The sequence below is a fragment of the Rattus norvegicus genome, chromosome 7 (genome assembly GCF_021556685.1).
Source record: "Rattus norvegicus strain SHRSP/BbbUtx chromosome 7, alternate assembly SHRSP_T2T, whole genome shotgun sequence".
Taxonomy (NCBI): domain Eukaryota; kingdom Metazoa; phylum Chordata; class Mammalia; order Rodentia; family Muridae; genus Rattus; species Rattus norvegicus.
This window is the reverse complement of record NC_141540.1, coordinates 126,100,597-126,122,967: the sequence shown is the minus strand read 5'-3', so window position 1 is coordinate 126,122,967 and position 22,371 is coordinate 126,100,597. Positions and strand designations below refer to the sequence as shown.

Genomic DNA, 22,371 nt, shown 5'->3' with positions numbered 1-22,371 from the left:
ACAAGGAATTAATGAATGCCAGCTCAATGAAATCTAGGAGAATGTTCAACCCTTTACAGGATCAAACAAGGTAAAATTTTCTCTTTTAATGCATTGGCCCTAGAATAACAACTGCACAGAGAATGTGACACTTCCTGTTAAGAATGATGACCTTAAAAATAAAAAGGCAGTGAGTTACTATTTAACAGTTTTGAATGGCCATGGTTCGTCAATGTGTTGTCCAGAGCCCCCTGTTACTGCTAAAGTCAGTTTAGACAAAGATCCTGGCCATTACTCAGGGTTACCAGAACATGTTTCTCATGGCAATGGTATCTAAGAATAGCAATTTTCATGTTATTCATTTCCTAAACATATCCAGTCAGCTTTGTTTGAAATGCAGGAAGCTAATGCAAGAAGAGAAAAAAATAGTAACTCTGTAGGGAAACTGATATCTAAGTATTATGGCTCTTACGCGACGAAGCCTGCGGGGAACTTCTCTGGACTGCGTCCATCAGCGGCCACACCCCTCTAGCTTGGATTCTGCAGCTTGTCTGAAGGCAGAGCTTCACCTCTGGATGACTAGGACCCAGGGCACTACTTCAGAGGGATGCAGCACCTGCAGCACTGCTTTTGTGGAGTCGCATGGAGAAAGGCCCAGTGAACCTTATCACACAGGATGCAAAGGTGTGTGCCAGAGAACAGCTCCTCAGACGCAGTGACTGAAGGCAGCCATTGTCCAGGGCATTTCAGCCTTGCTACTTGTGTTATTGGTTATAAAAGTTATAAAGTACAAAGCTGAGGCTTAAAAAACTTGCTCTAAGGGGTTGGAGAGATGGCTTAATGGTTTAAGAGCACCGACTGCTCTTCCAGAGGTCCTGAGTTCAAATCCTAGCAACCACATGGTGGCTCGCAACCATCTGAAATGAGATCTGAGATCTGATGCTCTCCTCTGCTGTGTCTGAAGACCGCTACAGTGTACATTTATAATAAATAAATCTTTAAAAAAAACTTGCTCTACCACACTGTGTTCTTTGCACTGTAGAGAAACTGGGAAATGTGCAGATATGCATCAGGATACTGACTATATAATTTAGAAAAACGTTCGTAAAAATGAAACAAGCCCAAAACACTTGTTAGCCAGGTATAGTGACAGGAGCCTTTGGTTCCAGAACTTGAGAGGCAAATGTAGGCAGATCTGTGTGCGAGTTTGAGGCCAGACTGCCCCACATAAAAGATCCCAACCCCCAGGATGATGCCGTGAGAACCTGTTTCAAAAACCGAGAGAGAGCATTTTCTTTGTGTCTGTGTGTGCGCGTGCATACTTCAGAGGACAATCTAGAGGTGTTCGTTTTCTTCTGCCATGTTGGTTCCAGGGATGACTTTCACACCACTAGACTTGGTGGCAAGTGTCTTTATCAATGAGCCGTCTGGCAGGCCTGAAAAAAGCTCATTGGTTCTAAATTTTGTTCTTTAAAGCAGACCTAGGTAGTTTTTAGGGATAACAGTAGGAGTTGTATGTATCAAAGGCCAGACAGCTTTGCACTTGGTGGATACAGGACATACAAGCAAGTGGCTTCTGTCTCACTTACACAGTGCTTCCTCCACAAACACAATTGTGTCCTCAGATCATTGTCACCTCTGGGCAGGTTAAAGGATGGTGAGACGCTGTCATCTATAGACTGAGCATGCTCCCTAACAACAGACAGACTGGCATTCGACAGAAGTGAGAATCAGCCTGGGGACCCTGTGGGGAGGAGAAGCCAGATATAACAAAGGTTGGTTCACTCCTGCACCCCAGAGAAAGGGTTGGCAGGCTAAGTAGGAATGTGCCCATTGTGCCTCTGTGCATAACACTTACTGCCACGCCAAAGACAGGCCAGGATGTACACAGTCTGCACACTACAAAAACCTTTGAGTGACTGAAGCAGTGCAAGAAAATAAGGGCTCCACACGGAAAGATAAAATGAGGGGCGAACACAGTGTTGGAACACTACACCGACTGTACGGACTTACGTTAAATGAGTTTGGTCACTTGCAAAACAACTGTGTAAGGAAAGGCGGCCTCCTTTTCTGAACGAGCACACACGTCAGCATGTTCACGTCCTCTGGATTCTAAGTTCCTGTTCTGGGAGCCAGTAGCAGATCAAGAGGAACGCTATACAATACAATGCTTACTTTCCATCTACATGGTCGTAATCTGCAATGTTGGGGGGGTGTTGAAAGCAGGGGGTACACACTGGGGGTCACCCGTGTGCTCCCAGACAGGCCTAATTTTTGCTCACTGTCTTCCCAGGAGGAGCTTCTGCTCTTCTGTGTTCTCACTTTCCATGTGGACACTCATTAGCTTTTGGTAGACAGAAAAGTTTGATTTGCAGATTATTTCTTCACAGTAGGTTAGGGAAAGAGAATTTACACTTCTTTGTTGGTGTGTGGCACTGGCTGATCTGGAACCCACATTGTAGATCAGGTCAGCCTCAAACTCAGAGAGAGGTCTGCCTGTCTTTGCCTCCCAAGAGCTGAGAACAAAGGTGTGTGCCACCATGCCCAGTGAGACTTTACACCTTTAATAAAAACTGATTTGTAGAAAAAAAAACATGTAGAGGTTTAAAGAAAAGCAGTACTATTTTTTTTTTTTTTTTTCGGAGCTGGGGACCGAACCCAGGGCCTTGCGCTTCCTAGGCAAGCGCTCTACCACTGAGCTAAATCCCCAACCCGAAAAGCAGTACTATTAAGAGTCTGGTTTTTAATGTCAGCTCAACAATGGAACAGGGACTGTGTGCTGTCAGCTGCTTACTACTTACTGCAAACAAACAGTCATGAGAGTGCTTCTCCAGAGCAGGAAACACACGGCACTCTAGCCATTAGCAGTGTCCCTGGAGATGTCCCCTGAGGCTGGGTACAGTGAAGCATGGGAGCAGGAAGCCACGTGAGATTATCCACTCACTGGTGAACACACCCACAGATCCCGGCTGCAGGGCTCTGAGAGGCCTTTACAAACCTAGAGGACTTTCCCTTCAATCACCTCTCTCTGGTGCTGACTGGTCAGGTTACTATCTGGGTTCCTCACAATAGAAAAACACACTCCACTGCTTATTTGAATTTTCAAATTTACCAAGGTAGGGCTGCAGTGGTTAAGTCTAACTGTCACCCTGACAAAATCTAGAATCACCTGAGAGACTGGCCCTGACTGCATGCCAGGAAGCGATTGCCTTGATTAGGTTAATTGGGGTAGGTGGTTCAGTCCCTGGCTAGAATGCAGACAGAGTTCAGAAAGGAAGCTGAGCAGGAGCACACATGGCTTCCTGCTGGCTGACTGGGTACAAGGTGACAGCTGTTTCAAGCTCTCTCTGCCTGGACCTCCTCACCAGGTCAGACTGCTCTGTGAACTGTGAGCTAAAAGGATACCGTCTCTCTTTAGCTGCTTTTGTCAGAGCATTTCATCACAGCCACGGGGAAGAAGCTAAATAAATGGTACTATAGTTCCAGTTTCCCAAAGCAGGGTTTCAAAATGCACAGAAGACTAGTTAAAAACTGTCGAGTTCTGCAGAAACCATCCCTGCACACAGGTTTTCTCACTTTTTGAAAGGCTTCTCTCACATATTAGTTCAGATTTACAAACAGAAAGGTGCTGTGAGACACATTTTGGTCAGAGCTAAGGGATACCCTTCAGGATACAGGACCCCAGAGACACCTGGGATGGGTTTCTAGCAGAAAGGATCAACTGATGAAGGTGTTTTATGTGAGCTGTTTAGGGACCATGAGAGTAAACTGAGGCACTCACCTGGTGGAGGGTAATGATGGAGCAATTCCTGGAGAAAGAAGACCTATACTACTCAAGTCTTAAAGGGTGACGGGGCTGGAAGTACATCCCAAGATCGCTACCAACTAGCACCCAGTTGCTGACCGCATTTCTGTGGACCAGACAGCACGGCAAGTTTTACCAAGTGATTGCTATGTAGTGCATGCATGTCACCAGGATTAACACAGCACAGCTGCACCCATCTCTTCCTCAAAACACTGTTGTAAGAAGCATAGCATCCAAGCAGAGAGAGGGCTCTCTCTCTAGACTTTTTAAATAGGATGAAAGATTTAACCATGGAGTCAGACAGACCTGAGCTTGACCTGGCCCCAACACACATGAAGTGGGAGGTTCTGATTGCAACCTCAACTTCCCTGATCTGTAAAACCTAAACAATCATTCCCAACTCTTAAGCAAACTGTGCAACACAATGGATAGGCAGGATGTGGCAAACGGAAAGCATGCAGTGAATGATTAAAATGTTTCAGTATGAGGTGCAACAGATGCTAACATCTACGATGTACACACTGATCACTTTTTTCATATGCATGTATCTATATACTCCTCACTACAATTTAGAACATGGCTAGTACCTCAGAAGTCCCATGTGGGTTCTAACACACAGCTTCTTGTCGACTACCAGAGGAACCATATAGCACAGGTGCCTTCTGCCCCGTTTCTATGGCTCAGCATTACGCTAATGAGATAATCCGTCTCCTGCACACAGCAGTCTATTCTCCCTTCTTTTTCTTTTCTTTTTTTTTTTTTCAGAGCTGAGAACTGAACCCAGGGCCTTGTGCTTACTAGGCAAGTGCTCTACCACTGAACTAAATTCCCAACCCCCCAGTCTATTCTCCTTGACTGTGTTCCATGACAGGCACAAGCACAGCGGTTTCTTGTTTGGTTTTTTACTTAACTGTTGATAAACACCTAGTTTACTACAACCTGAGAATACTTAGGAATAATACTGTTCCAGTACATAGCTGCTAAGAGGCACAGGCACATACTGGAGATCCACTCAGATGTACAGTGCAGACTCACAGAACAGGTGTATGTTCACCAGTGTTGGCCAATGCTAACGAATTACACCCCACAGCAATGCAGTAAAGCTCGGGCTGCTGTATGAATGTCCCTTTGCTTTGACAGACGCTGGGATGGTGGTGGACAGACTTCTTACTGCAAAGCTCTCTTTAATGGGCATATTCTCTCTCTCTCTCTCTCTCTCTCTCTCTCTCTCTCTCTCTCTCTCTCTCCCTCCCTCCCTCCCTCCCTCCCTCCTTCCCTCGCTCCCTCCCTTTCTGTCCTGAAAGTGACATGCTAAGTCTTTTGCCTATTTTTGAAAACTGAATTACCTTTTCCTTGGCTGTTTTATAGAATACTTGTCACATTATATCAGTCCAAAGTCAATAGGCAGATAATATTTCAGCCTTTCATTGATAGTGAGTGCCCCCAACTGGGAGTGTGGTATCTTGTTTAGGGAACACTGTCTCCCTCAGTATAGCAATCATATCCCCCCATGACTCTTCCTAGGAGCTCTACAGTCCTGCTCACAGTGAAGGCTATGGCTCCCCTTGAATTAACACTACTGAATGGTGCAGGAGAGAGGCCTAGAGCATTCTGCAGCCCCACCTCACTTCCCATTAGCGGAATGAAGGGTCATGGCAATATTTCTGCACTCTCCGTTTTGCTCCGGATGTGAGTCTGAAGGATTAGCACTGATTACAGCGACCGCAGATGAAAGTCTGCCTTTCTCATGCTGACTAAGACACAATAGGAGATGTACAAAAGAACACTTGGTCACGGAGCCATGTGGGGTTATTCAGGATGCTTCATAAACACAATGAGATCCCAGTCTCTACAACCCAGGAGGGAGCAGTAGGGTCCGCAGAGTTACTGAGGGACCTGGGTGTGAAGAAGTAACAGAAAGCAAGTCCATGTCTGTTTGGACCTGGAGCAGACGCACCTGCCACTCTGCCCTGTTTCCTCAGCACAGGGTCACATGCTGTCATTTCTGCAAAGGCATTTCTCCATGTAAGTGCGACACACACACACACACACACACACACACACACACACACAAATGTAGTCTTTTAACATGGGGGTGGGGGATTTAGATATGGAGATAAAGAGGGGAAGGGAAAATCATAAAATACACATAACAACCCAGCTTAGGCTCTCTTTCTATCCCTGCCCCACCCAATCCCCCCAATAAAAACAATGTATGAAAAAAACCCACATCAAGGACTACCGATCAAAACATAGATCAAAAAAGAACGAAAAGAAAAACATTTCAAATAAAGTTCAGCTGTTTCTATTTGGGAACAACAACAAAAAAAAATCCCACTTGCCACAGTAAACTGACAAATGAGAAATTGACTCTGCGGTAGTGGAGCTGGAATTTTCCAATGGCACCAGCTACTCTGTCATTACTGTGGGTGACCCAAGAGGGAGTGGGGGCGACGAACAGCTGGGAGCTAGCTGGGCTCACATCCCTGACCCAGGAGTACCCCAGGGCAGGCTGGCAGGGTTAGGCGCCCCTCTGGGCCATGGCTTTCCCCTGCCAGTGGAAATCCCTGTTAGTTGCATAAGCTGCTTCCAAACAGAACAAAAAAACCTTCCTGCCTCAGCCCAACCCCAGCTCAGCTCGGTTACACCAGCCTGGCCTTCCCATCTGCAAGTGACCAAGGAAGCAGAAGCCTTTTACAGTGATGTCTACTGATTTCACATGGAAAAGAATGGACATCTACAATAATCTCAGGCCCCACCAAAATGCTTAGAAAATGTTCAAGGACACCAGGAGAAACCCCCACTATAACCAGTATAACCAGTTTATCCAGGGGAAGAAAACGGTGGTGTTCATCCAAATAGTGACCCCTCCCCCTTAGGCAGACGGACACACATATACAGAATGAGGGAGGGAGGGAAGGAGGGAGGGAAGGAGGGAGGGAGGGAGATGAAGGTCTTTGTGCAGGGAGGAGGCAGAGAGGGAGAGGAATACAGAAGGGGAGAGAGGGAGATATCTAAAGCTTCATTAAAAGCTTGGTTAGGGTGAATGGAAGAAACAGGTTAAACCAAACATTCAAAATTATTGCTAAGCCTAGGATAAAGATTCAATAACAATTGAAAAACCCTTGGGAATTTTTTTTTTCGTGGCCGCTCTGATTTTTTCTTGGTCTGCCGCCTCCTCATTAATAAAAATAAATAAATGTTAAGAATCCAGACATGGTGGGGTTGGGGATTTAGCTCAGTGGTAGAGCGCTTGGCTAGCAAGCGCAAGGCCCTGGGTTCAGTACCCAGCTCCAAAAAAAAAGAAGAAGAAGGAAAAAAAAAAAAAAGAATCCAGACATGGTAAGACTTTATGTAGGAAGAATTAAAAAGGAAGCTCAGCCAGGCAGTGATGGCACACATCTTTAATCCCAGCGCTCAGAAGGCAGAGGCAGGTGGCTCTCTGAGTACGAGGCCAGCCTGGTCTACAGATGGAGTTCCAGGACAGCCAGAGCTACAGAGAGAAACCCTGTCTTGAAAAAACAAAACAAAGGAGCAAGTAAACAAATAAAGTAAAAAGAGGCTTATGAATGAGAGTGGGAGTTTGTAAGTGACAGCTTGGTCTCTGACTGGGAAGATTGGTCAGTGTTCGATTTAATTCCGACCTGCTAACTTAGGAAGGTGGGAGGGAGTTGCTGATTAGCAAAACATTTACCCTGAAGTGTTCACTGGCAGCAGTGAAAACCATGACACCACTCAGCACAGCACTGACTGATACAGCTGAGCCAGGCCACTGCCCATCTTTGTCTAGATAGTACCAACAACCTCCACAGAGGAGTCTTGCCTCAGTAAACACTGCCAGAGGCAGTAGAAGAGTTCTAGGCACCAGAAAGCCTAGGTACATCACACATTCGAGTTACAGAAAAGGCAGCAACAGAGGAGACAAAGAGCCACTGAAAGAAGGAGACAGGAGGAGAAAAACAAGAAAGGCAGTACACCCAGGACATGATTAATTCTGGTAAAGTATCAAATCACAGGGCTGGAAAGATGGCTCAGTAGGTAAGAAACCTTGTTGTTCTTCCAGAACACAGAGGTTTGCTTCCCAAAGCCACCTTTGGACACAGCTCACAACAACCTGTAATTTCAGCTTCAGAGGCATTCAAACACTGACTTCCGGCCTCTGGGGACACCTGTACGTACATGTATATACTGTCCCCCCAACGGACACAAATCAAAACAAGATACATCTTAATAATTATGAAATCACATACATATAGATCAAAGTATCTATTAAACTTGGCAATACGTTGGAAATATGTCATTAACATATGAAATGTATAATATACTCCGCTATCACTGACCCATTCTGAAGTTTACTAAAAAAGCTTTAAAGGCACAAATGCACACATGGAAACACTTTCAGAAGCCAGGGCTGGAGAGATGGGCCAGCAGGTAAGAGCACTGTTGCCCTTGCTGAGGACCTGAGTTTGGTTCCCAGCACTCACAGTGGGCAGCTCAGAATCACTTGTACCCCCAGTCCCAGGGCTGCAACACCCCAGTCTGCCCTCCAGGGGCATGTGCACACATGTGGTAACATGCCTCCTCCTATACATATAAAGATAACATTAAATAGATATTTTATAAAAGCCTAATGCTAACAGGAAACAGACAACGTTAACAGATGGGACACCTGACAGAGTAAAAGCAGGGAGGGCAGCAGACAGAAAGAGAACAAAGAGACAACTTGAATGCAAGATGGTCACACACACATGTTCTGTTCCAGGTGAAATGGGCTCCATGCCCTAGAAATGACAAAAAAGAAAAACCTAAAACGAAAATTAAAAAGTTGTTTCCAAATTTAAAAAATAGGTAGGCTTGGGGACTAGCAAAATCCCCAGTCCATTAAGTGTGTGCTGTGTAAACATAAGGCCCAGGTTAGGTCCTCAATCCCCACGATAAATGTCAGATGAGTGGCACCCTCTTGTAATCCTGGCACAGGGGAGTTAGAGACAGGATGATACTCGGGCTCCTTAGGTAATCAGCCTAACCTGACTGGCAAGCTCCCCGTGAGACCCTGACTCAGAAACAAGGCAGATGGCACTAAAGAACGACCGACCCCTGTGGTAGATGTGTATACACACACACACACACACACACACACACGTCTGGAATACCCACTGACTCAACAGCAGGGTCAAGAGCATGGAGGACACATCAGACATAGCTAAGCGTGGAAATGATGTGGGAAAGGGAGAAATGAATACGTAAATATGGAAACAATGAAGTCAAGGCCTTGCGGCTAGCCTGACAAAATACAGGCAATACCTCACATTTTAGCACAAAGATGGACGAGTTAGAGGCCAAAGAGAAAGGTTTTCTGGACGGAAAAAAAAAAAACCACCTTAAAAATTGTGTATGCATCTGTATTAGGATACGCATTGGTGGTCAGAGGGCAGCTGTGCAGGCCAGCTCTCTCCTCCTCTTGTCCATGGGTTCTGGGGCGTGTGCCTTGCATGGCAAGTGCTTCAAACACTGTGAGCATCTCACCAGCCCAAGAAAAGCATTTTCCAACAGACTTAGATCGTCCTCCAACAATGAAGGCATATTAAAGGAAATTCTAAAAGGTGTAGAAGGAGAAGGCCAGGTAGACGGGCAGATGTGAGTAAGGACAGGGAACAAGAGACACACGTGCACAGAGCTAAACAAATACTGACATTGGACAAGAAGACTCAATTCTTCATCACCTTTTTTTAAAAATACTCATATGTGTGCATTTGCATATGTGCCATGGCATGTGTAGAGGTCAGAGGACAAATTGTGAGTGTTGGTCAAGATTGGCAGCAAGCATCCTTACCTGCTGATCCATTTTGTTGGCCCAAGAAATATACTTTATGAGGTTCCAAATACAGAACAGAACCACATCCAGAGAATGGGAAGGGGTCTTAGTGGTCCTGGACTACCCAAGCAGAGGAGCATGGGGCTAGAGATGGGAAGGTTCTGTCATGGACTCCAGTTGTTCAGGAAATAATGCCAACAGTTAACAGAAAGAGCTCATGAAAGTAAAAGCATATGACCAGCAAAGGAAATAATTCATCAAGTGTAGAAATGGCCTGCGAAATGTGAGAGGAAACTTCCTAGGTATACATCCCAACAGGATTAATATCTAAAATATACAAAGAACTCTGAAAACTAAACACCAAACAACCCAGTTTAATGAGCTAGTGAAGTGAACAGACAATCCTCAAAGGTAAAGTACGAAGGGTAAGTACACATATAATTAACACTGGTGCCGGTCAGACACACACACATCCATGTGCACACACATACACTCACGTGTACACACACACACACACACACACACACACACACACACACTCACGTGCACACACACAGAGGATACTGAGATCCCGTCTCACCCCAGTGAAAACAGCACTCAGAACGAGACACTGGTGAGGATGTCAGCAAAAGGAAAGCCTCTTAATTTCGGTGAGAATTTAACCAGTCCCCCAGTTTGGAAATCAGAGTGGAGGTTCCTCAGAAAACAAAAGGCAAAGTGACCATCTGACCTAAAGGACTCCAAGTCAATACGTAATGGAGACAACAGCACATCAATGCTTACTGCAGCACTGGTCACAATAGCTATATGATGGGGCCGACCTACGTGTCTATCAAGAGAAATGATAAAGAGATTGTGGTGTGTGTGTGTGTGTGTGTGTGTGTGTGTGTGTGTGTGTGTGTGTGTGTGTGTGTGTGTGTTTATGAATTTTTCAGCCATAAGGAAATCAGGTTTTCTACAAGAAAATAAATGTAAACAGAGACAGTCCTACTAAACAGATTAAGTCAGTCTGAGAGAGCCAGGTCTGACAGGCTCTCTCCCATTTGTGAGTACTAGGGTTTACAGAAACATACAGAGTCATGCATGTACATACTAGGTGACAGCAGAAGTGAACTGTGTAGCACCTGCTGTCCACACACTATGTGTCCAAGACGATGATGAATAGCTCAATACAGACCATCTGCTTCATGTGTGTCAGAATAAAGTAAGATCCTGTGGAAACACACAATAAGGATTTGCCGCTGCTGAGTGCTGTGAGCATGAACCCCCAGAGGACACTGAACATTCTCCTTTGTCTTTGGTAAAGACAAGGACCGATGCAGAAAACCCTTCTCTACTCTCAGCTCAGGGAGTAGCTGAGAGTAAAGTGTTGGTAGAGGCCGTGCCAGGATGACACGTGATGTCTTCAGATGTCCTTGTTACCTTGGAAACCAGCTCATTATACTAACTACGAGCTAGCCATCTTATGTGCTGAACCAACTTGGACACTGGGACAAGCTGGTCTATGGCACCTGGTTGCGGGTCATGTGCAAGGATACAGGGGTTGTTGTCATCGATGTTGCTGCTGTCCAGGATCAGAGGAATGCCATCCAGCTCATTCACCTAATGGGAGAGAAGATGGACAACCAGGTCAGCATCATCGAATAGAGACCCATTTCTCCTCCCTTACTTCCTGATTATTATAATATTGTTTCACTTGTTAACAACCCAGAAATAACATAAAAGCAGACATACAGGGGTTGGACAGATGGCGCAGTCAGTAAAATGCATATTTTGCAACCACAAACACCTGAGTTTGATCCTAGAATTAATTTAAAAAAAAAACAAACAAATAACCCCCCTGGCGCACACACACCAAAACAAACAAACATCATAAAACAGACATAGAGATGCACACTTGTAACCCCAGAACAAAAGTGGTGAGGATACAAGGGTCAGCCTGGCCTAATGAGTGAGCTTCATATCAATGAGACCCTGTCTCCCAAACAAGGTGGATGGGTACACCAAGGAGTGACACTGGGAGCTGCCCACCGGTCTCCACATGCAGAGCCACTTGTGCACACACTGCACAAAAGGAAAAAGTAGACATAGGAGCACAGAGATACCTAGTCTTTTCAGCTTTCCTTATGACAGTTGGGGCATTTCGACAGCCATATTTAAAAAGAGCAGAAGTAGACTGCACTCCAGTGCTGCCCTTTAAGGATAAACATCTGAGTTTTTAAGAACAAAGAAATGCTACCAAAAGAGAGACCAGGCCATTTTCTAAGGAAAAGCTTTTCTAACCAAGACTCATGTCCAGAAACAAACATTAAAAGAAAAGAAAAGTGAAAACTGAGAAAAATATCTGTAGGATATTACAGATTTGTAACGTAGTTACAAGGGACTAGCATTCTAACACAGAAGAACTGACAAAACTCAAACAGTCTATGACTCCCTCAGTGAGTAGCAGGGGCTGTCGGGGGTCAGCAGGGGACTAGGGCTGAACACAAGCTGGAGCTGAAGTCTGGCCAGGATCCCAACTTTGGGCATGTTATGGAACCTGGAAGACTCAATTTTCTCATCAATAAAATGGGAGATGTAGAAGTCTACTTCAAAGAAAACAGGAACCATGGACTAGATAGACTGAGGCTGAGGTCTACGATGCTAGTTGACTGCAAGGAGTGGGGACTCCTGAAAGCCCAAGGAACCAAGGTACTTTCAACAGGGAAAACATGGGCTTTCATTCTGCATGGGGCTAAGCTGCCAACTTTTTGACAGTGAGAGAAGAATAAAACACTATGTAAGATTTATTCAATGCAAAAAAAATAAAGAAAAAAAAGTAAAATTCTAAGGTCTATCAAGTAGGCAAGATTTCTTTTATATAAGTGAAATCACAGGATAAATACTGAAATTTAAGCAAGCTATACAGGTCAACTAAAGATTTATTAACCATCATGGCTCCCCTGAAGCTGTGAGCTCCTAGGCAAACATCCCATTCACAGGGTTGCATTACAGAAGGCTACGGGAAACTTTTTATAGAAACCCATGGACTATTTTCAATGTACACAGACTATTCTAGACACAGACAACAAATACATAATTATAGACTTAGGAAGCTCACTGGGACAGAAGACATAAACGTAACACCTTCTCAAGAGGCCTGAAAACAAAATTTGTTATTACAGCGTGCAGGTTCTCTGCTGCAGTTACATGTGTAGAGTGACTCTCTGGGACAAGGGAGAACAATTAGGAAATTAATGAGTTTTCTTCTGTTAGCACTCCATAAAGAAGGAAGTTGTTTGTTTCTTTACCTAACATGTTAGGAACTGATTGTAAACCCATAATAAATGACTCACAGGTTGTAGTTCTCTGGGGGAGCCAAGCTCAGTCAACACTCTCTTTATACATGGTAATGCTGCCCTACTACAGAGTAAGCCTGGCTTAAACAAACATCTGGGCCCTGGAAACGAGACCGAGTATAGCTAAGTGGTTATCTGCCTCCTTTCTGTCCCGCAGGAGCAAATGATGCTGGAGGAACACTGCAAAGCATACAAGCCCTACAAGAAAGCACGATCTTTTGGGAACACAGACAGGGCTGGCACGAAACTGCCTCGATTATTCTGATGGATTAGAAACCGAATGGTGAATACAAAAACTTGAAAGAGAGTACCGGATACTAAGGTGCGGCAGAAGTTTTCCCATGAGACTTCCGTGTTTAGTAAAAGAGCATTCATAACACAGATCTTCCGGCAGACTCACAGGGCACAAACTCATGCTAAAAAGAACTAGGGTTGGGGCTGTAACTCAGTGGCACAGCACTTCCCTAGCAAACTTCAGCCTCCTGGTTCTATCCCCGACAAACAGACAGACAGACAGACAGACTGACTGACTGACTCCAGATTTTAACCAGGCCTGGTGGTGGACATTGCTTTGTTTGCAATATTTCAGAATTGCCTCGGCTGCTGCACTAGTCTGACAGTGCTGCTATAAACAGGGCAGCACAGAGCAAATGGCTCATATATAGACGCCCACTCTTTCCTTGTTTTGGTGGCAAGGAGTTGAAGGGAATGTGGTCAGCAGAATGATTGGTTCTGTTGCCTTTCTACTAAACTCGGTAGAAGAGAATGTGCTCCAGGCTTCTCTGGGCCACTGGCAGGTCCTTTTTGGCTTGCATGTCTCTGTTTTGACCTTCACATGGTGTTTTGACCTATACCTGTGGACTGTATCCAAAGCGTTCCTTTGTATAGGACACCAGTCACATCGAGTTAGGGACCCATCCTACTCCAGTTTAACTTCATCTTAACTTGGCTAATTAGATCTGTAATGACTATAAGGACATATATAGCATTTCAACACAGAAAGAGAAAGGAGGCAAAGTTCAACCAATTAATGGCTATTATAGGTCCCTCCTAATAAACTGTAAAGTCAGTTTTCATTTAAAAAAAAAAAACCCAAAAACCTATGAGATTTAAACTGTTATAGTCTAAGAAACTGCCATATAACATCTTATACGCAGTGAAGAAAAATGACATTCTTATGAAGTTTTTCTTTAAATCTCACTTCTCTTGGTAACTTTTTGATTTTCAGGTCATGAAATATATTTATATAAGCAATATATATTTCTTATTCCTAAGAATTTCATATATAGATATGAGTATATTTATATACCTTATTCCCAAGAATTTCATGCTTTATAATGGCATTGTTGAAATTTTCATTCTTTGCCAGATATTGTTATGTGTTTGGTTTCTGCAGACAGTTTTTGCTGTGTTGTTCAAATTGAGCTCAACCCAGGATCCTTCCAGTTACTAGGGCTCTATAACTCTTCCTTTCTCTTTAATTCAAGTGGTTGTTCTAGAGTTGAGGGTATACATAATCTTTAACTTGTTGCAATCAGTTTATAGACAGCATCACACTAATTCACACAATACCTTCTGCCATGCTTTAAGGAAGAAGCTGTGTTTTGTACACAGCTGCTACAACAGAATAGGACAAGGTAAAGCTAGCCAATGAATGTATGAAGCCAGTGCTGTGCTGCTTCTAAACCGAGGAACAGAGCAGTACAGGGGCTTACAAGCCACTTACACACTCGCACCCCAATCCTGTGACATTAGCGAGACTGAATAGTTTCCACAATGCGGCGGCCTGCATCCGGATCAGGCAGCTTCTTCAAACACTGAAAACACAGCACAGCTCATGCTGCAGACAGGGTAATGACCTTGCTGACATGTTCAAATTCATCTCAGGCTGCAGAGAAACGTACCACTCAAGCTCAGCCCTACCTGTGGTTTCTCTGACTCCTGGAAAACCATTAAACTGAAAGAAGCTGTATCAGAGGTCTGCCATGAACACTCCAGTAACAATGTTTAGGTAGATGATAACAACAGGAAAATGTGTAAACACTGTGTGCTCCAGAGTACTGATGCAGGAAAAGTTAATCTGATGATACCTCTAAGGATAAGAGATGCTCAGGGAACCCGTGAGGAGCCACAGTGGTGTAAGAAGCTCTTCAAAGCTCACTAAGGAGACAGAAGCAGCAGAGGAAGGAAAATAAACAAAGCCCAAGACTGATAATGCCAACCAAGGAGTCGTCTAGCTTGGCTTTGATTTTGTAACTTGTTATACACTCCCCCTTCTTCCTCAACCTATGTCCCACCCTACCCCTTGTCCTGCTCTGTCTCAAGTTCATGGCCTCTTACTCTTTATTACTGTTTGACACACACCACACTCACAGTAAACATATACATGCAACCTGCTGGATCTGTTCAGTGTTGCTTGCGTGCACATAATTTCAGGGCTGACCACTTGGCACTGGATAACCATTAGGAAACTCCTCTATGGAGAACAGTTAAATATGTTCATCCATATATTCATATATTCATATATTCATATTCTCTCTCTCTCTCTCTCTCTCTCTCTCTCTCTCTCTCTCTCTCTCTCTCTCTCTCAGCAATCAGCAATCTTTGGGTTTTCATCCCACCAGATTCCCCTTATCCAAGCTGCCTTGTCAATTGGTGTTGTCATTGTGCAGGTCTGGTTTACAAAGTCGGATTGTTGAGATGGAGGGAAGGGAAGGAGGTGGGCTGAGGGTAGGCAAGCCAGAACAAAGGATACATAAAAAGTTCCCTAAGGAAACCCACTATGTTTGTCAACTTATTTAAGAGCATAATTTTTAAAAAGTAGGAGTTTGAACACAGATGCTGTACACAGGTGGACAGTGATTCTGCCAGGAGACGTGGGTTGTTAAGTAAAAATCCCAATACCAGGTTTGGAACACCACCTTTGAGGGACCCCTATGAACTGGACCCCAGAGGCCCCTAAAACAATTCAGGACATTGCCATTGATCTTACATGCAAACCAGAACTACAAGGCAAGACCAAACCGTTGAAGACACAATGCACCTTCATTGCAGGACATGGAGAAATCAGGGAAGAAATCTTCCTAGTGACTAGGTTTCACAGTGTTGCCAGGGCCTGCCATGCAAGGCATGTCCACTGGTACAACAGTGCAGAGATTACAGACAGGAGTAACTGGCTGCCTCAGAGTTGGATCTGAGGCCTGTTCCACAGGAAGGAATCCAGGCCCGATACTATATAAACCTCATCAAGCCTCACACACATGGACAAATGCTTTAATGTTAATGTCTTTCGACTTGAAATGTAATCTCTGCATTTTTGTGACTCCCTGGAAATTTGATAATGAGTTAGAATTAATAATCAAATATGGAATGTCTCCTGTGGATATCTGATGATAATGAATTTAAGCCTCTCACAGGAGTATATCAGAATGGAATATATTATCTGCCTTGAGGCCAATGTGACTTTTGAGTTAATGAGATACACGTGTTGTTCTGACCCACTTAAGAGTCTCCTGGGGGCAAAGTGTCCACTCCTCACTAGTGGTTGATGAGGAGAAACGAAAGGAGCAGCTTGGTGCCGGCAGAACAGCCAGACAAGTGAAGATGGAGTACCCCGACACGCTGAACTTCTTCCCGGAGGAGGACGCTCCGTGACCTTGGCTGATCAAAGGTGACACACCACACCAAAGGACCAGCACAGGAAGTGCCAGCTGGCTTGAAAGCTTCTTGCCCTATGCAGATACAGTATTTCCCAGCTTCTCTAGGTCACAGCTACTGACTGCCAGAGGCTGGCAAAATCCAAGTAAAGCCGAAACCACAGAAATCATATCTACTTGCTGCTTGGTGCTTTCAAAAATCATGACAAGAACTATTTTCACGTGGTCTTGTGTCCGTGTGATAGCTACTCGCTTAAAAACTCGTGTGAAGAAGACAAAACAGCTTTGTTACTGGCCCCACCTGTGACACACCTACCCTCCTTTACACTCACACCAATTTCCAACCCAAAGCGTAGAGAGATAAGAAGGGTGTGTGAATACGATTACAGTGTGTGGTAATCCATGCCTATGAAAGAAGTAAGCAGGATTATCTAGTAGACGGATGGTTGTCAGAGAGACCTTCTTATAAAATGATACCTGTGCTGTGACTGCATCTATGAATGTGATCTAGCCATGAAGATGGGTCAGCTACCAAGACACCAACAAAAAGCCTTTAGACAGAGCAGCCAGAAGCAGAGAGTGAGGCATAAAGAAAGGGCAGAGTAACCCTGAGCCTGACAGCCCACATCAGCATGGAGGCATGCAGAAGCCATTGGCCATGGCAGATAGAAGAACTTAGAGAAAAAGCCAAACCCTAACGACGGCCTTAAAGGGTGTTCTAAGGACCGGCAGGCAGCACAATCATCCACTCAACTTGTTCCACTATGCCAACACCTAGACCCACCCCATTCAGAAGCTCTAGGCTTAGGGCCTAGCAATGTTTACGATTCAGAAGGTGTCTCTCAGTCTTTACTGTGACTCTACAACTTATGGGAAGTTTTGAAAAGTACTGACACTTCCATCCATATCCTAGCAACTAAATCTGAAATTAGGGGATGCACATATCCCATATATGTATATGCATATGTATATATATATGTGTGTGTGTGTGTATCCCATATGCATGCATGCATGCACGCACACACACACACACACACACACACACACACACACACACACACACGATAGGAGAGTCTATGACAATATAAAACTGTAGAAGCTAGTAAACCACTCAAGATTGGAATAACCCAATTTAAGGTGTTATTTGTTCCCTGAAGCAGGATGTCCTTATGAGCCCTACCTGGCCCTGAACTCATGCTCTTCTTGTCTCAGCTTCCCCAGTGTTGGATTCAACTTGTGGGCCTCCATGCTCAGCTTTCGAATTAGATTTAACCCTAAAGAACTGAGTAGAGAGAAGAAAGCGGAGCACCCAGAATACCTGTGAGGAGAGCACAAAGGGATGTGGGCTTGGATCACAGGCGTAAAGGGAAAGGGAGAAGAATCTCAGGCTGGCTGTCAGAAATTGCTTTTTTGGGGGGTGGGGGTAAGAGCAAGGAGAAAACACCAAGATTCTAAGTAAGACACCGTTTAGGCACTGGTGTCTCATTCCCTGAGCCTGGGAAGAAAATGCTGTGTGGGATGGGATACTGAGAACAGTCTTTATGATAGGAAAGATAGGTAAAAGATTATGGGGAGAGACAAGTAACGCTGAAGGCCATCTGAAAAACCTTCTGAAATCCAGCAGCATCTGAAACTGCAGCAGCTTCCTAAAATATATATGTATATGAAAGAAAGGTGCTGGGAAACCCCACCCCACCTCTAAGCCCCGCCCCGTTCAGTAACCTAGAGACAACAGGGCACGTCACAATAGGTGCCCAAATACAACACATTTCTCCTGCTGAGAAAAGTTGAGTATTCGCCCTACGTGCATGTGCTATACCCCCTTGTGAAAAGACTACCTCCCCTTCCTGCTCTCTTTCTCTTTCCACCCTCCCTCAGAGGGAGCCTCTGCATGTCCTCCACCAATCAGCTGCTCTCATGAGATCTGCTGCACGGTATGACTTTGTAGCATCTGCCACTTAAGACATAACAAAAGGAAGCTAATAATAGTCACCAAATAATAATGGAGACAATGCCTCAAGTAGACATCTTAAGCCAAGCAAAACTTCCACTGGCAGGAATGAGTGACATCTCACTGAGCCTCTGGCCAAAGGGGTCTCATGGGATCCCCACCTTGCCAAATGACACAGGCTAGCGGTCACGCTGATGCCTTGCAAGAAGCTTTACCCCTACTGACTAGAATTCGGTACTGGAAAGTAGTCTGCATAGCACTGGAGGAGAAAGATAATTTGCCTTATCACCCTGTGACTCACCTGCAAGATATACTGTGTACTAGCAGCACAAATGTCATGGGAGTGACTGACTTTTTGCTTGTATTCAAGACCTGCTCCATGAGGAGAAACCCATATCTCACACTGCTAGCTAAATCATGGACCTGGGGGGAAACTTAATACCTTATTTCTGCTAGAGGAACCCAGCAATAAAATGCTTCCTAATGACACACTGCTATACCCGTAATTAAATTTTAATAAAAACTTTACTGAATCGTGGATTTTTTTGGCCTTGTATTATTAGAAAGACTGAACATTTCCCCACCAGCTTAGGTTTTCTGAACTAAATGTTTTTGGAAATAAAGGCTTTAACAATAAAAACTCTGACCAGTTGATATATACCTGGGTCATCCTTAGAGGATATTGAAGCTGAGCAAGGCAGAATCAACAGGGCACTAACTATGTAGACAGGGAGGACGGACAAGAACATACCCAACATGCCATGGGGCTGGAGAGTGGCACAAAAATCTCCTAAAGAACTGTATGAGCCCATTGCCAGGACGGGTCTCTGAGACCTCATGCCTGAAGTAACCCTCTTCACCCAAGAAACTGCCAGGAAGGAAAAGTGTGTGAGGACAAAGTGTGAAAAACAACTCACTGGAGCACACTGGAGCACGCTATAGCACACTGCAGCACACTGGAGCACATCCCAGCACACTATAGCACACTGGAGCACACTGCAGCACTCTGGAGCACACTGCAGCACTCTGGAGCACATTAGAGCACACTGCAGCACACTGGAGCACATTGGAGCACACTGGAGCACCCTGGAGCACACTGGAGCACCCTGGAGCACACTGGAGCACCCTGGAGCACACTAGAGCACCCTGGAGCACACTGGAGCACGCTATAGCACACTGCAGCACACTGGAGCACACTGCAGCACACTGGAGCACACTGCAGCACTCTGGAGCACACTGCAGTACTTTGGAGCACACTGCAGCACTCTGGAGCACATTGGAGCACACTGTAGCACACTGGAGCACACTGCAGCACACTTTAGCACACTGGAGCACACTGGAGCACGCTATAGCACACTGCAGCACACTGGAGCACCCTGGAGCACACTGGAGCACGCTATAGCACACTGCAGCACACTGGAGCACCCTGGAGCACACTGGAGCACGCTATAGCACACTGCAGCACACTGGAGCACACCAGAGCACACTGGAGCACTCTGGAGCACACTGCAGCACACTGCAGCACACTGGAGCACATGCAGCACACTGGAGCACGCTATAGCACACTGCAGCACACTGCAGCACACCAGAGCACACTGCAGCACACTGGAGCACGCTATAGCACACTGCAGCACACTGCAGCACACTGGAGCACACTGGAGCACACTGCAGCACACTGGAGCATATTGGAGCACACTGGGGCACACTGCAGCACACCAGAGCGCACTGCAGCACACTGGAACACGCTATAGCACACTGCAGCACACTGGAGCACACTGCAGCACACTGGAGCACGCTATAGCACACTGCAGCACACCAGAGCACACTGCAGCACACTGGAGCACACTGCAGCACACTGGAGCATATTGGAGCACACTGGGGCACACTGCAGCACACCAGAGCGCACTGCAGCACACTGGAACACACTATAGCACACTGCAGCACACTGGAACATGCTATAGCACACTGGAGCACACTATAGCACACAGCCTCATCAAGGAGTGGAGCACAGAGAGGAAGAGATACTATGATTCCACAGTGAACACAACTGAGTGTGTCAGTTTTATGCAAACCACAGCAGCTCTTCCAAACTATAGCTGTGCTCTTGATCATCTAGAACAGCAGTTCTCACCCTGTGGGTTGAGACCCCTTGTGGGGAGGAGTGTCAAACAACTCTTTCATGGGGCAGGTACATATCAGATACCCGCATATCAGATGTTTACATTACAATTCATAACAGTAGCAAAATTACAGTTATGAAGTAGTAACAAAAATATTTTATGGTTGGGCTCACCACAGAAGGTTGACCCCACTGATCTAGAGGGACAAAAAGCAACATGACTAATGAGAAATATTTTCTAAGTTCAGCTACCAAATTCCAAGACGTTCACTACACGCCACACAGAGACAGTGACTAAAGACAAACGTCTTTATATTTGTGATGCCCAGAGGCAAACTGCTCCTTCTCTAAACAACTACACATGAGTTTAGATGATTTCCTCACAAAAACCTTCCTCCTAATTGGTAAGTTTTACTTAAATGATGAATGAAGTCAACTAGTTTTAAAGACTATTTTTAGACTATTTAAAGATTATATTTCTAAACACAAGACTTAAAAATGATCCAACAAACACATAAAACCTACCACCCAACTGGTCTTAAATTAGGAGACTGCAGAGGCGGGAACTCGGGCAGCATTTGCTGAACTGAAAGCTCACTCAGTGCATTCCTACGAAAGGAATGCTGCCCCCTCCCCAGTTACAGACCAACCTGACACCTTCAAACTGGATGGCAAAGGCATCTGCCAGGGATTTGGAACGCAGAGCACAGGAGTCCATAGGAGGGGCTCTGGCTTAGCCTTTTGCTTCCTGGACCTTCTCTCAACCAAGGAGCAATGGCAGAAAAGCCACTGGGGAGTACAGGGGCAGGGAAGGGATACTGGCACTGTCATCTGCACAGCTTCAAAGGATGGTGACCCGCTTCTCTCACGAAAGTCAGGGAAACAAAACAAAACAAAAGCTGCATCACAACCAGAGGTGTCACTTGAGTTAGATGATGAGGAAACAGACTAGAGTAATACCCAGCTTTTAGAAAGTACCATGGATGAAAGATATCAATACACTACTCATAGCTATACTTTTACTAATGGCATTCTGTGGCATTCTTTGTGGAGAACTTTAAACCTGTTGATTCGTTAGTACTAGCTTTCTATGACTGTCATTTCTTAAAGACAGTTTAATAAAGTAAAACCTCAAAGATGGCCAGTGACATGTTTAAAGAGCTTTACATGAAAGTCCTCTGTTTTGAAGCAGCAGAAAATATGAGTAGAAAAGCACTTCTTTAATGCACTTGAGTACACACTTCTTAAAACTCCACTCCACCTAGATGCAGCTTCACAGCCACACGATACGACTTGAGAGAGCTTAACACAAAAAGGGATCGGAAGCCCTGGCAATGGCTGAGAAAGCATGCAGCTCTGAGTTGTTCTGGCACAACTGTGCTGACAGGCACAGCTCCATTTAGAAGAAAAACAACCTATACGGTGAGCTTGTAAAAATATGCACTCTGCCTTGCCTACTTAAGGTGCAATTCCCACCCAGAATGCCTCATCTCCAACGCCACACTTCAGTGCCTGGACAAACAGCATTCTGTCCTGAATGTATTTGGTCTTTAATTTTTAACTTATGGTCAGAATCTCAATTTTCTGTTGCAATATCTGCTGAGCTCTGGCCCTTAATAAATGAGTCTTGAAGCCTGGTGTTCAGATTGTCTGTGGTGTTAATATCCACTGGGAGACTGGCACTCTGGATCATCTAGGAATCTGCCAC

At 45.0% G+C, this 22,371-nt stretch overlaps 1 protein-coding gene across 1 annotated transcript in view; it reads right to left on the bottom strand.

Annotated features, from left to right (window-relative positions):
• Atxn10 (ataxin 10) overlaps positions 1 to 22,371 on the bottom strand; it is a 123,281-nt gene that overhangs the window by 13,232 nt on the left and 87,678 nt on the right. The window contains exon 10 of the mRNA NM_133313.2: positions 11,138 to 11,201. Within this exon, the coding sequence (NP_579847.1) occupies positions 11,138 to 11,201 (64 nt within the window). The remainder of the gene's footprint in view (positions 1 to 11,137; positions 11,202 to 22,371) is intronic.